Raw genomic sequence first — 14935 nt, forward strand, 5'->3', positions numbered from 1 at the left:
CATCCTTTCTATACTCTTTGTATACCCTTCTACAAGCTTTCTTCATATTTTTTAGAAAGACGTAGAATGTGTGTACATTGTATCTTTTATACACCCTTTTTACATTTTTATACACCCTTTATACACCATTTATACACTATTTGTACATCCCTTATAGACTCTTTGAACACACTTTGTTAAGTCTTTCTACAACCTTTCTATACTCTTTTTCTATACTCTTTTTCTACATTCTTTCTATATCCTTTGTACACCCTTCTACATTCTTTCGACATATTTTTTAGAATTATGTAGAATGAATGTATATATTTTGTATACCCTTTGTACACCCTTTGTGCATCTTTCTACAACCTTACTACATATTTTGTAAAAAAATGTAAAATGATTGTACACTCTTTATACACATTTTCTAAACCTAAATTCAAAAATTTCATTTTTACTCTTCGTTAAAATATATTAAAAACCAGATTTTAAGATATTTTATAGTATATTTCATGTTATTCGTAATTTATTATTATAAGATATAAAACTAAGAAGGATATTTCTTAAATAAAAAATAAAATTCATTAAAATGTATTATTTTTTTAATTAATATTACTTAAAATTGTGTTAAGATTAGTTTTATTAGCATTTTTTGGACAACTAATAATTTTGACGTTTGGAGATTCCATTTCCTGCTTCTCCGATATAAGGAAACTTCCAGAATGAGCAAGTACTATAGGGTCTGTGGACGTGCAACTCTTGCATACTTTTGGATTGGTACTAATCTATCCTTCACTAGTTCATAATTCCATAGGGCAATTTCAAGTTTTGTTATCTTTGAAATTTAAAATATTTTAATTTGTTGAAAGAAGTAGTAAAATGGAGTCCGGAGACCGAATGTCGTTAGAGAAAGAAGGGCACGAAGGAGCGTCGTATACGTATTGGGTTAGGAAAATAACGGATGATGCAGCGCCTTTACCTGTGCCTCGTAAGCTAACCCCGGAAGATGTTTCCCCTTGTGAATCTCAATCTCAGTCTGCCACGCTTGGCTCAGCTTGGAATCGCGTATCTGTGACTTTCATTTCTGTTCCCTCTCTTTTAATGATTATATTTCGAGCGTGTGTTTTTTTTGTACCCGTGAATCTGAATGTACAAAATTAATACAGGCCGGGACATGGGAGGAGAAGAGTCTGAACAATTGGGCAACTCCAAGAATTAAGGTTTGTACCTCATGTCCATATTGTCCTTTTCTTCGTCCCTTTATGTTTGTCTTTGCGTATCTATGCCTATGTTTGAACCTTGTATGTGCTTATAAACTGTTTAATTGCATCTTGCAATCTTACATAAAATGACATGAATTTGTCGCGTCGCAGCTTACCATATTTATTTAATTTGTCTTTGTTGAAGCAATGTTTAGTTATTCTTTGCATTTTTTTTCAGGAGTTGCTTTTATCAGTAGGCTCTATACAATTCTCCCTCGGCAGAGCAGAAGTAGAAGATGTAGCTAAATGTGTTGGCGATGTGAGTCTATTATATGATTTACTTTAATTGCGTCTATTACTGTATTTTAGGGGACTGGCACGCAATACTTTGATTCTATGTGGTGGCCCCCTAGAAAATAGGAGTGGAAAACTATGGAAGAAATTAATATGAAAAATTTATCTCTAAAGTTTTCATCCCCAATTTTACAAGGATCCAAAGAGACTCAGAGAGTTTCCAATTTAACTGATGGATTGGACGATTTAATGTTTTTTAAAAGAATTTGTAATATCTGATGATTACACGTAGGTTTATATTGCCATTCATCTACTTGTCAATATTTCCAATGTTAGTTATGTGCATCAAATTGGTGGACTCTAGAGAGTCAAGTTTTCTTCAGCTGAACTTTTCAAGGTACTGGTTAGGTTCGGTTTCAGAGTAAAACGTTGTAAGCCTCACATTGGTTTCATTTGTAATTATTGTAAATTATTTTTTTATTTGCATAGGTTACGGCAACTGTAGCTTTAGTTTAGGAAGATGATTATTTAGTCTAGTACTGGGCTCAGGTATAAGCAAAAACAATGTACGTTGGGCTTGAATATAAGCAAATCCAATTAATTTCACTTTACTCAATGATATAATCATAAAGTACCCTTAATTTAATTGTGATTCTATTTTCAATGACTCTTTCTTATTCATGATATCATGTTGCAGTGACAGGCATTTTAGAAGAAAAAAGCTTACTTTTTCTTAATTGATATTACTGAAGTTAAATGAAGTTAATTAGTTAGAAATTAGTTATTTTTTCTTATATTTAAGTCCAAATGGAGTATATTGTAATGTTATGTATAATTTCTATCATTCAGAAATGATATTATGTATTCAAGTCCAACATGGTGTCAAACCTCTTGATTTGTTAGATTTGATTCTGCAAATCACTGCCTCTGTTGCAATTGTTTCCCAGCTATCTTCATTGCTGTTTTGATTTTTTTTCTCCTTTTCACTTTCATATTGCTCAATTCTCTTTCTGGATATCAAGATCACCTCTTCTTTTGTGTTGAAGACCTCATCAGACAAAGTGACAAACCACCATACTCTGTTAGGCCCACCTCTAGTGACCTATTTATGGTGATCTTCTTATGCATTGGTGAAGCCCTGTATATATCATCAGTACACATCCTGAAATGTAATGTTATTTTTATTTTATTTTCTTTTCCTTTGTGCGTACCCAGCTTTAGGGTTATGGTCTCAGGCAAGTGCCTTACCTCTTCTTTGTATCTTATATACATCAACAAGAGTCCAACATTTTAGGTTGAATACACTGTCTTTCAGTCATCTTACTTGTTCAAGTACACACACCACTCTTCTGACTGCCACAGCCCACTGCCAGTCCCATTTGTCTCATCTAACTGCTCTCGCAGTGTCTTTCCTCAGCATCCAGTTGGAACTAAACTGCTAGCCCTCCTTCTAAACGGTAACCATTTGTACTTTGACTGTCCACTACCTTGTCTAATATAACCAACCATGAATAAATCTCCACCGAAAATACCTTTCCCCCAGAGGGAATTGCTGCACTGAAGTTTAGGATACACAAAGGTTCAGATTCATGCATAGTACTTGTGTACTTAAGGAGTTACATTCGTACTTACTCTTATTTAATTCTGAAGTGCATATACATTTATGGCTGGCTGAGTGCATTTTCACTAAAGCTAGTCATCAAACTCAAATCTTTAACTCAATCTCTGATATTGGATATTTTCTACAAAACAACCCAGCCCTCTTCACTTTCAATTTTATGATTTTGTTCTATAGAAACATTTTGAGGTTCTACATCCTAACCTACCTCTTTCTTTAAAGAGACCAAGTACATATTTTCTTTGGGAGATGAAAATCCCTTTTCTGAATAAGCAACCTTTATTCCAAGGAAATATTATAGAGCTGAAGCAGAAAACTCTAACAAGATAGAATTCTTAGATGGAAAAAGAGAATTTGTACAGAACTTGCAATGTACAAAAAGTTTACAACACAATCACTGGCATTTCAAACCTCCCACAACATAGCTATATCTCCTTCCGCCACCCTGACCCACAAACACATATATATACACAACCATTGTCATCCCTAGTCCTATTGTTGAATTAGATTGTGAGCAATACAAATAGCTGACTTATCGGCACAAAACAATTTCAAATGAAAGTATGATTTTCATCCATGTAACGACTAAAAACAAGTAAAATTTAAATGAAAGTTAAAACTTAAGAAATGTCATATTTCAAAGACCAAAAATATGTTTGAATTTTCACTTTTAATGTGTACTTCCTTTCTATTTGCCAAACTTATATATATAAGCTTCTTCAATGTCAAATTCCAATGCCTAATGCTGTCCCCATTGTGGTGAGTTACATGGTTGATACTTGCTATTCACTTTAGTTTATACTTCAAAGAAGAAACAAAACCAAAGGCAAATTTGAACATTGTTGCCCATAAAAGTTTTATAAATCTCTGCCGAACTGATATTTCATCTTTGCACATTTCTTAGGCATTCATGGTGATAGTCCGGAACAAGAAACGTGTTGGTTACACATACGAGTTGACCTTAAAAGTCAAAGGTGAGTTACTATCAAATTCTTTTCAAAGACTTCAATCTAACTGTTTTTCTTTTCATGCATTTCAACCTAACTTCTTTCTAAGCTGTGCTGATTTTTTTCTAATGGAATTAGGGGAATGGATCATACAAGGGGAGAAGAAGTTTGTTGGGGGTCATATAGACGTCCCAGAGTTCTCATTTGGTGAACTAGATGACTTGCAGGTACCTCTTACTGATAATTTAAACACTTTCAAGCTACTAAAAAATTGGAAAGGGTCATACGCTCTTTGGAAAACTGCATGGTCAGAAGAGTTTATTTCAGTTACCCACAATTGAGGAAGCATAGACAATACTACAAAGATTTGAAGGAATTTGACCCACATTGTTAAGAACCTTCACAAAAATAGTAAATTGAGGTGAATTTGTATCATCTTCCACTAGTTTGGTTTCTATAAGAATTGTTGGAAGCTTCACAATCCACCAATACCATAACACAACCCTCCTGCCTCCTATGGATCTTGAAACTTAGAATGATCTGTATCCTCTTCAATTAGTTGGCCTTTCCCAATCTCAATTATTTCCCTTTCTTCCTCAACCTCTTCCAAAACCATTACTTAGTATTGTTTATTCTTATAAATATGACCTTGACCATACTTTCCTTCACACTCTGCATGTTGTTAAATTTTCTTTATATATAGCCCTATCATGTTGTTATCCATTTAGCTGACCTAATGTTTGGTTATCTTGTTGAAGTATACATTACATCAAACATAGGATCTTGACTTGGCTGGAATCCATGATCAATTCCTAAAGCTTGAGCTCAGAGCCAATTTGGCACATGGTAGGAATTACTCGCACAGGCAGTTGGAAGCATTTGATTTATGCTTTGATAGGTTCAGTGGAAAAGTCTATACTAGGAAAAATAAGGCAGTTATAACCTCCTATAGTTGTAACCTTGTAAAACAGACTATTATATATAGTTTGTGTTTAGGCTGTTGTTTTTAGTTTTTTAGAGTTTAGGAGGAAAAGTGTTTGGGAGAGTTAAGGCCCTCTCGGAAGACCTGTGTGTGCTGAGAAATCTTGTGCTGTATTCCTACCACATTGGCAGAACAGCTGTGTTCATAATAAGATCATTCAAGAACCTGTCTTGGATCTTTCTTTAGCTACTGGGTGTCCTATCATGCTTCAAGTAATAAATTATATGACTTGACTAAAACATCGTTAGCAATTAAACCGTCACAATTAAAGTGGAATTTATCTTACAGTTTTTGTTAGAAGTCTTATAGCGATTAGAAATAAGACCAATTTAAAATATATAATTGAGTGTAAACTTTTCAGTTTTATGAGATTAAGTCTATTTCTTAATAATTTTCCTCATAACCTACCTAACCATATACTATTCCTACAAACACAGCTCTCAGCACACAAAAGATGACAAATTGACACTTTCTAACATATTATCTTGACTGCAAACCCCTTAATATAGCAGATTTCTCCCCTGAAGTGCCCAAGAACCATTTTCATGTCCTACGTTTCTTATTTGAAGATATAGGTTATAAACCCACATGCATAAGCATTTAGCTTTAAATTTTTCTTCCGATTTACTCACTTAGCAGTGTTGCCTGCTCTCTGGTGGAATCTCTTATGTCACTTTAAGCATTGTGGGTGTTGGTTCTTTGATCTCTGGGAATGGATTCCCTTCTCGTTGCATTGCTCCTCACTAGAAATGTGGTGATTACTCTGTCCAAGTTAGTGGAGGAGTAGAGAGGATGCCAATGTGCTCATCTCGTGTATGAGTGTGCTGCTATGCTTACGAGTGTGAGTGTCCTTTCTCTGTATGGGAGATGGGTGAGAAGAACGCATCCATTTTCTTGGTACAATTACTAATGCCCATGTGACTTTTTAGCATTGTATGTGTTAGGGAGTTAATTGTATATAGGAGGAGAGGTAAAGTCACAGAGCCTAACTGCCAGGCAGTTAGGAATATGAGAGTGGGTTTCTGTTAGTTCTGTTAGTGAGTGTTATAAAAGGGGGGAAATGAGTTGTTTGTAGTTAGTTTTGGAGTATTATTGTTTGTACGGGAATTCTTGTAGTTCTTTGGAGAGAGGTTAGGTCTCAGAGTGGCTTGTATACATCAATTTCTTGATTCTTTAGTAATAAAAGGAGGCTGTACAATTCGGAGGAATTGTTTGTGTGTGTGTTCGATTGATTTTCATAGGTTCTTGATTAAAAGAACCTATCAGTATGCCTTTGACTGAAACCATTTATTCCAAAACCCTGTCTCCTTTCCTGTCCCTCCAACAATATTATGCTGAATGAATTGAAAATGACCCATCGATTATTTTAAATTTTAATGTCATTAGTGTACAGATATGAACGTGGTGTCAATTGATTTATCTCGCACTCGTGTGCAATTTTCCGGGTTAAAAAAATATGGAGCAAGAAAATTACAAGCAAAGATGCCCTAGGCTTGGGTGGGTAAAGCGGGTGCTTCTAGGAAGCATATGTCTGTGGGACCCATAGAGAAAAGCCTGTTGGTTTGCATGTATAAACCTCTGTTGTGATTAATGTTATGACTACTTGTTTGCTTATATGATCTGTTTGCTTCCTCCGGCAATTTTTCTCAACAGATGGAGGTGAGACTGAGTGAAGCACGGGATATCTTGCATCAAGACAAGATACAAATATGCAATGACTTGAAGCTATTTTTTGAGCCTGTTCGGGAGAAGTTGCTTCAATTTGAACAGGAACTCCGTGATAGATGATAGATAGGTAGAAAAAAAGTGGTTATTTTCGTATTTGTGAGAAAGCATTGCAATTTTTGTAATTTGAGACTGTACTTGTATTTCTTACAATCTCTTCCGAACTAAAGTTGTGTTTATTTCTAGATCAGATCTACAAATATAGATGTTCTCTGAGTTAAATTCTAACGTGAGACCCAGGCATTTCATTTATTGCTAATGAATCTCAATTGGATTTTTCTTCTTGCACCCTATTTACTGCCTGAAAAGAAAATGTGTAATAATATTGATAAGTATCTTCTGGAAAGATGTTTCCCAAATAATATTGATGAGTGTCTGAATGTCTTTAGGAGAGATATTTCCGAAATTGGTCTAGCATATTTGGGAAAGCAAAATCCGGCTGAAGAAACACCAATTACTATCTGTGTTTTCCAACCCCCGCAGAGACATTTGAGTCAATTTCTCTGAAGATGTCTGTATCAGCTTCTGTAACTTTCACTTCCATTTTTTATTCTATGCTATTGATTTTAAATATGCGACTTACCATTGAGATTTCAAGTGCATATTTGATATGGAATATAAATAATGAAAACAAGAACTATGTACTTAACTACTAATGAGAATATAAAACAAATAATTTAAATTTTTTACAACAAAGTTTTGATAGTAAAAGGTAGTAATTTCAAATTTTATTTGTAGACTTTTAGTCATGTGTATTTTATAAGAGGTTATAATATATTGTCAATATTTATTCAGACCTAAATATATTGTTAGCCGAATATTTGTTTGCAGTCTCTTAATATTAAATTTTTTCTAAGTCTGTAAAAAAAGTTATTATATTATATTTAAATAATTTTAGTTAATATTGACTGATACATTTTAATCAAGTGGTTTAAGAATGAATTGTTTTTCAGGTAAGTTAAAATATTTCATAAGAAATTTAAGAAAATGTATTTAATTATTTAAAACTATAAAAAATATTTACAAAAAACAAAAAGATTGAAATTTTCTGGGTTCACATTCAGGATATAAGGGATTTAGATACAATACAATAACAACACATCAAGTGATCGATAAAAGGATTTTGTTACACAGTATACTTTTACCCATTCAGTATTGACTAGAATAGAACATTTACTTACTCCTCTAGTATTATTTGCGTGGGCTAAGTAGAAATATCACACTTCATATTTGATGATTGAGAAAGACTTAAAAAATAACACCAAAATCATTATAAAAACAAATACTTGGTCTCTACAAATTGTATGTGTAAAAAGTCCAATAAAGATAATATAAATAGGTGAGTATTCCAAGATGAAAAGTTAGATTATTATTTTAATATTTGTCAAAGTGTCACTGTAGTTATTTGTATGCTAAGACTAAGGAATGAGAAGACCAAATATACAAAGATATAAAGATCAGATTTTCCCATCCCAAATGATTTAGTGAGTGATTTCATAAAGCTAATTTATCTTTGAAAGAACATTTGAATGTTCAATATAGGATTAGAGAAAACATAACGATACTTTAACAATATTTTTTATAACATTTTAACATTATTTATATTATTTATATGTTATATGTTATATGTTATTATGTATATGTTATTATGTGATTCATTCATACGTTATTATCTATATATTATTATGCTATTGATTCATTATGATATTAATAATTATTATTATCAATTATAAAATAATTTTAGATTAATAAAAGAATAACACATAAATAATATTAAAATATTATTAAAAAATGTTCTTAAAGTATCTTATCTTAAACAAAATCTTACTAAAAGTATTACATGTAACATGACGAGTAATGAGAAAAATAAGCCGAAAAATCCGATGATAATCATGTCATGTCATGGTATAAAAAAATGATATGTAATGACAATCTTGATATAATAAATTTTATAAATGATTATATTTTATCGTGACTGTCAAATAATTATCATATATTTTTATATATAATGACATTTTAACTGTCAATTTTTTTTGTTATAATACTATTATTCAGAAGTATGACATTTTGAATTATATTTTTTTAATAAATTTATTTATTCCTATTCAATCTAATTTTCTTTTTTCTTTTTTTCTAAACTCAATTCCCTCTCTTTCCACATACTCTATTTCTTTTCCAATTTACCTCGTTTTCCATTTCATTTTTTGAACTGGAATCACTCCTTCCAGTCATTCACCCAGACACTCACTTTCCCAAACCCTCAATACACACATTCTTTGCATTTGAGTTTCATTAGAACCCTCGACCTGCTCATTGCCCTCATGCTGGAGTGACCTCGAAATGGCTTGAGCAGTAGCTGCAACTTGATGCTAAGATGCTGGAAATTTATTAATATTTATACCATTCTTATATATAATGAAATTAGAAATATAATATTTGTTGTTTCTAGATAGATCTTAATATTTTTTACCTTCATATTTACAAAGTTTCATATGGTGATATATTAGAAAGTCTCTTTCTTAAATTTTTTAATTTATAATTTCATACTTTCAAAATAGAGGAAAAATTGTTTTGTTTTATTTCATTTATTTTTTTTAACTCATCTTTTATTTTGTTACATTGATTAAATAAATAAACCCCAAAAAGAATTTTATATTTACATCTTATCACTTTTATTAATACTATATGAGAATTTAAAAAAAAAATCAGAAAATATATTTGAGTTCAAATATTTATACAGAAAATATTTTGTGTGCATTTAACTCTTACCCATATATAACTAAACAAAGTAAGTGTTTAGCAAATTTTCATCTGTTGTTAATATCATTTAATAATTATAAAAGAAATAAATAATTGAAATATTTATTTATTTTTATTTCTTATATATGTTAAGTGTATTTGTCTAGATCATAAACCTTAAATCTTAAATAGAAAATATCGTGTGCATTCGACTCTTACCCATATATAACTAAACAAAAGTAAGTGTTTAGCAAATTTTCATACGTTAATATCATTTAATAATTATAAAAGAAATGAATAACTAGAATATTTCATTTTTTTAATTTCTTATCATATGATATTTTTATTATGAAAATGATGTTTTACATGTAAATGGTTAAAGGAAGAAGTGAAGAGAGAGATGATAGAACGTGGCAGAACTACAGCCATGCCCAAGACTATGCTGGGGGTAACGCTCTTTTTGCAAGGTCGCATAATTAGATAAATAAATAAATAAAGAAAGGCAAAAAGGCCTGACATTGAGAATATAGAATGGAGTAGATGAGGATAATATGAATTGGAGAGGTTGGCTTGGCTTGAGTTTGTGCTAAAGCAGAACATAACCAACCAGTATGTTGTGCATTCATTCGGGAAACTGAAAAATGTGGGCATATATTCATGTTCTTCATGAGCTCCTCAACTGTTTTATGCGACAGCTTAATCTTTTTTAATCAGAAACTGCTTTTGAACTCTTTCGTCTCGCATGGTTCATCCAACTTTGTGATTCAGTTGGGCAGCAAAACGAGGCGGCTTAATGGATTCATTTCAAAAGCGGAAAAGCATAGTGGGCATTCCAGGAAGAGCAGTTGGTGGCAGAAATTCTTTTTCGAAGATGATGGGAATTGGCTTGGTCTGAGGGACGAGGATATGGTGGATACTGAGGCTGAGGTCGTGGCTGCTGGCGAGGCTGAGAGCACACAAGAGTTATCAGAGGGCGAAAAGTTTGAGGCATGGAAGCAAAGAGCTGAAGCAATTGTGGAGTTAAGAGAGGCCCAAGAAGATAGGAAGAACCAAGAGTATAGGAAATGGGAAGACTGGCTTTTGGATGGGGACGGGAGTAACACTTCCTCTTCGGATTGGGAGCAGGGCATGAAGGATTATAGGGATAATGTGCGAGATGATTCCGGTGATCTTCCCGCAGACAAGGGGTTGGTAGAGTCCGCTAGGTATTTGATTTTTGGAGGAGAAGATGAGGACATGCTTTATGAAGATCGTGTTTTCCAGTATGCCTCGTCAAATTCGGTTAGTGCATTTCCTTATGTTCACGAAATGCTTTTCATTTAAGTGGTCTCATTTTTCTTCTCAACCAAAACCCTCACTTAGTTAATAGCTTAGCCTTGTATAGGAAGGGTGGGGAAAGCACGGATTTAAGCCCAGCAGCTGGAACTGAAGTTGGAATGACATGATTTGAACTGATACATTGTGTGTTTGATCTTTATATTCAACTCATTATTTTTGGAAGCATTTAAATCATTGATGTCAAATTTTCAATTCTCCTCTTCAGACATTATCCAGCTTCCTTATATTGTCATACCAAATGAATGATTTTCTGGTGCTCTCTTAATATATTCTCTATTTAGTAATTCAATTCCATGTACCAAAATTATTATTACAGGCAAAATTTTTGGCAGTGTTGATTATTGTACCTTGGGCAATGGATTTTCTGGTTCATGACTACATACTTATGCCATTTTTAGACAGGTATGTGTTGTTTATCATGTTTTTCTTCTGAATATATGAAATGTTTTTCCATTGACTGTATATTATCTTGTTTTTCTAAATGCTTCAAGAGTTGTGCACAAACAGATGAACCTGTGACTGTGTAATTCTCTGTGCATGCTGTTCTGTAGAAGTATGGCCTGTTTGGAGGACAAGGCAATGTTTTAGGAATGAGTTGCCCGTCATATAGAACTCGAGTGGGCAATACTAATATTTTAGTACACAGAATGAGACAGAATAGTGGAGTAGTGAGATTAATCTGAGATGTAATAGGATGCCCAAGGCCATGCTGAGGAAACTCAATATACACAGGAATATCATGTGTCACTGGTTCAGCTACCAAGTAGGAACCCATAAATACAGTCTGAGAAAAGAAGAGGCCAATATAGCTAGAATATGGCTAATGTCAGAAGGTAGTGGTTTGCCATAATATAATTCCTTCTTTTTAAACATTGTGCTATTGAATGGAAAGCCATTTTGACTAGCAGAATAACACATAATGTAGTATTGATCCTACTACTTTTGTTCTCAAGTAGACAAACTTAGTTGTGTCAGAGATCAATTCTCCCAATAGCCTCAGTTATAAGGGAGATGCTCAATAACGGTTTTATATCTATAGCATGACCATTTAGACCTTCCACTAGAGAGGCCTTTTGGGCTTGAAATGTATGCACGAACCTACTTTCCCTTGTACTGAAGTTTAACTTAATTATGAAGAAGGGGGTCAAGGATCAAACTCACACTCACAGCCACTGTTTCAGAGAGGCTTTGCTATCAATTTTAGAGATACAAAACCATTTGTGGGTCCCTACTGGGAAGGTTCATAGTCCTTCACGCGATATCAAAGTCTCTGATCAAATGGTAGAAGGTCTGATTCTTCATAGTTAACATTTGGGACAGATATTAGAGGACCCATGGATTGTCCACATTTCATGTTTAATGACGCTTGTATGGATGGTAGGGAATGTCAGATATATAAAATCATTTAATGAGCATTCATCTCACTGCTAAAAATTTCAGAAGTTGTCTGACAATAGTTAAGATAAAAGTGGATAAGGAAAAGTATTATGATATTTTTGTTTAGTGCCCAGTATTGGTTATATGGTGGTTTTGCTGATTTTATATGTAGCTCATGTTTTTTTTTTAGAATAAATCGCATTGGCACCCTTTAAGGCTTGTTCGAATTACCCTGATACCCCGACTTTTTAAAAATCCTACACAAATCTCCTCTTAGTTTTAAAACGATACATTGTCAGCCCTTTTACATTTCATATACATCCCCTTAAGTTCAAAAACTATTACACTTACATCTGATGAGGGAGGCAAATGTAAAGGTGGAAAAAACAGGATGTGTAAGTGTAATTTGAGAAAATCTTAAGGGGTGCCATTGTAAAATATTCTGTTTTACTTTAGACAGACAACTATGATTTTATCATTTTCTTCTGCTTTCTTTGTAATTGGGTAAAAGTTTTTCAGATTATTCATCCTTTACGTGTGTGTTAGTTTTACCTTCTTGAATTGACAATGTTTGCATAACCATTAAAGAAACCTTTTGCTATCAATAGATATGTGAAGACTGTACCACTTGCAGCACAAATGCTTGATGTAAGAAGATATCAAAAACTTGAAATAGTTGAAGAACTAAAAACTGAGAGGGGGCGGTTCGAGCTTGAGGTCGAGATTGGTAAATCTCCACCTCTTTCTGATGATGAGGTTTGGTGGGAATTAAGACATAAAGCGTAAGATCGATCCCTCTTTCTTTTGCCTTATTGTCTTGAATGATGCTCATCCTTTTTCTTGTGTTGATTACTATAGCTGTATTCAGAATGAGTATTATAAGAATATTGAATTAAAAACAAAGTCCACAAAAGCAATCATGCTAGAGTCTGCACTGTAACTGCCTGTTGTTTGACATGTCTCTCACTAATCTTAAAAAATCTTTGCATCATTCTTTACCTGAATTCTGTTTATAAAGAACTTATGAACTGGTGAAGGCTTTGAGCAAAAGGAGAATCAGTATAGTCCTGGACTTGTTGATTAGTTTTCATGGTATTTAGATTTAGTAAGAGTAATTATTTAAAGATGACCTTTGATTGTTTTATACTCTTTCTCCTTTTTGCCATTCTATTTGTTGCACCAACAGATTAGAGTTGAGGGAAGAGCGGAGACAGGAAAATCGCAGAGCATTTGCCAACATATGGTCAGATACAGTTTACGGGATCTCTTTATTTATTCTTTTATACTTCAATAAGAGTAAAGTAAGTTCACCGTTTTCTTTCTGTTAAATGTTTTGATGCATTAATTGTTTTATTAGACTTCTTCTCTGTCACAAATGAATGTTATGAGTTTGTATGTTCACACAAAAGTCTTACTTATAATCACATATTAAGGTACAACAGGACCAATCATAAATACATTAGAATAAATTAAATACCTAAAATTATCATAACTCCAACCCTAATTTGTTGTTATAGATGCTATCTAACATGCCTCTCAAATTAGAACATATGCCATATGAGTCAACCATGTTTCAAATCTGGTCAACATGAGAGCCTCTAAGAAACTTTTCAATTGGTCAATAGGGTTGAAACAATTTGTTTGTGAAGAGGTATGTCATTCACAAGTTTAAAACGGCCTACTTCAACTGACTCAAGAAGGCATTTTTAGGGGTCATATTGGAGTCAGTTGATTATTGTTTCAATTATTGGTTGACATCATAGGAGAAACTATGTTGTCTAGTGAAAACAGATTTTTTTATAAAAAAATGACATATAACAGAAGAATGATTCTAGAAATTCAAAAAAATAGTTTTTGATAAGAATGATGTTAAAAGGTTTCAATAGGTATTGAAAAAAAGTTTTCAAATGAAAAATAAAAATGAAAAGTTGACAGTTTGTTGCTATTATAAGAAGCAGTTTAAAGCTAAACAATTTGTTAAGAGGTATATCATTCACAAATTTAAAACGGCATCCTTTCAATTGACTCAAGAAGGCGTTTTTAGGGGGCATATTGGAGTCTTTTGAAGGATTATTTTTTGACATCATAGGGGAGTCTATGTTGTCTAGCGAAAACTAAGTTTTCAATTTAAAATGACATATAGAAGAGTGATTCTAGAAATTTGAAAAAATAGTTTTTGATAAAAATGATGTTAAAAGGCTCCAATAGGTATTGGAAAAAGGTTTTCAAATGAAAAATAAAAATGAAAAGTTGACAGTTTGTTGCTATAAGAAGCAGTTTAAAGCTAAACAACGCACACGACAAGTGGCAGAATCATAATAAAAGGGAGATCTCTGAAGACACCTTTCAATATCTACAATAGGTGTCTTTAGTTTAAGTGTACTATAAATAGGAAAATATTTCTAGTATTTTAGTTTGTCATGAACCTTTACACACTTCTTGTGTACCAAATTTTGTCACATTCATGGCTTTGTAGTTCTATAGAAGAATATGTTTCTTTATCTTCATTATATTTTCTATAACTCCTTTTCTTATTTATGACTCTTTCTGCTTTAAATGTGTTAGAAATATTATATTTAGTTTATATTTATCTCTTATCTTTAGTTAGTTAGTTTATATTTCTTATTTAGTTTGTTTATATTTCTTATTTGTATTTTGGGCTTAGTCCATATTTCTTCTATTATAAATAAAGGACCCTATGTGTATATTCAACACAAGGGAGATTTCTCCTAAT

General features: G+C 32.7%; 2 protein-coding genes across 7 annotated transcripts in view; both read left to right on the forward strand.

Annotated features, from left to right (window-relative positions):
• The first annotated feature begins 642 nt into the window (after positions 1-642).
• On the forward strand, positions 643-7028 carry LOC106773031. 5 transcript variants are annotated; one of them, XR_002668308.1, is made up of 8 exons: positions 643-756; positions 852-1050; positions 1146-1199; positions 1420-1500; positions 3998-4067; positions 4179-4267; positions 4799-4886; positions 6676-6806. XR_002668308.1 is itself a non-coding variant. In XM_014659711.2 (7 exons), the coding sequence occupies exons 2-7, from the start codon at positions 859-861 to the stop codon at positions 6808-6810; spliced, it is 621 nt and encodes a 206-aa protein (XP_014515197.1). In that variant the 5' UTR covers positions 643-756; positions 852-858; the 3' UTR covers positions 6811-7028. The 5 variants fall into 5 exon arrangements, 4 of the variants coding, with proteins under 4 accessions (XP_014515197.1, XP_014515219.1, XP_014515212.1 ...); XM_014659711.2 differs by lacking the exon at positions 4799-4886 and having other exon boundaries at positions 6676-7028; XM_014659733.2 differs by lacking the exon at positions 4799-4886 and having other exon boundaries at positions 852-1044; positions 6676-7028.
• A 2964-nt stretch (positions 7029-9992) lies between these two features.
• The window catches only part of LOC106773629 (chloroplast envelope membrane protein), a 10295-nt gene continuing 5352 nt past the window's right edge, over positions 9993-14935 (forward strand). For both annotated transcript variants that reach the window (XM_014660355.2, XM_022782519.1), the window contains exons 1-4: positions 9993-10767; positions 11141-11226; positions 12810-12983; positions 13388-13502. In XM_014660355.2, the coding sequence (XP_014515841.1) occupies positions 10144-10767; positions 11141-11226; positions 12810-12983; positions 13388-13502 (999 nt within the window). In that variant the 5' untranslated portion in view covers positions 9993-10143. The remainder of the gene's footprint in view (positions 10768-11140; positions 11227-12809; positions 12984-13387; positions 13503-14935) is intronic.

Source organism: Vigna radiata, chromosome 1 (assembly GCF_000741045.1).
Source record: "Vigna radiata var. radiata cultivar VC1973A chromosome 1, Vradiata_ver6, whole genome shotgun sequence".
Lineage (NCBI taxonomy): Eukaryota > Viridiplantae > Streptophyta > Magnoliopsida > Fabales > Fabaceae > Vigna > Vigna radiata.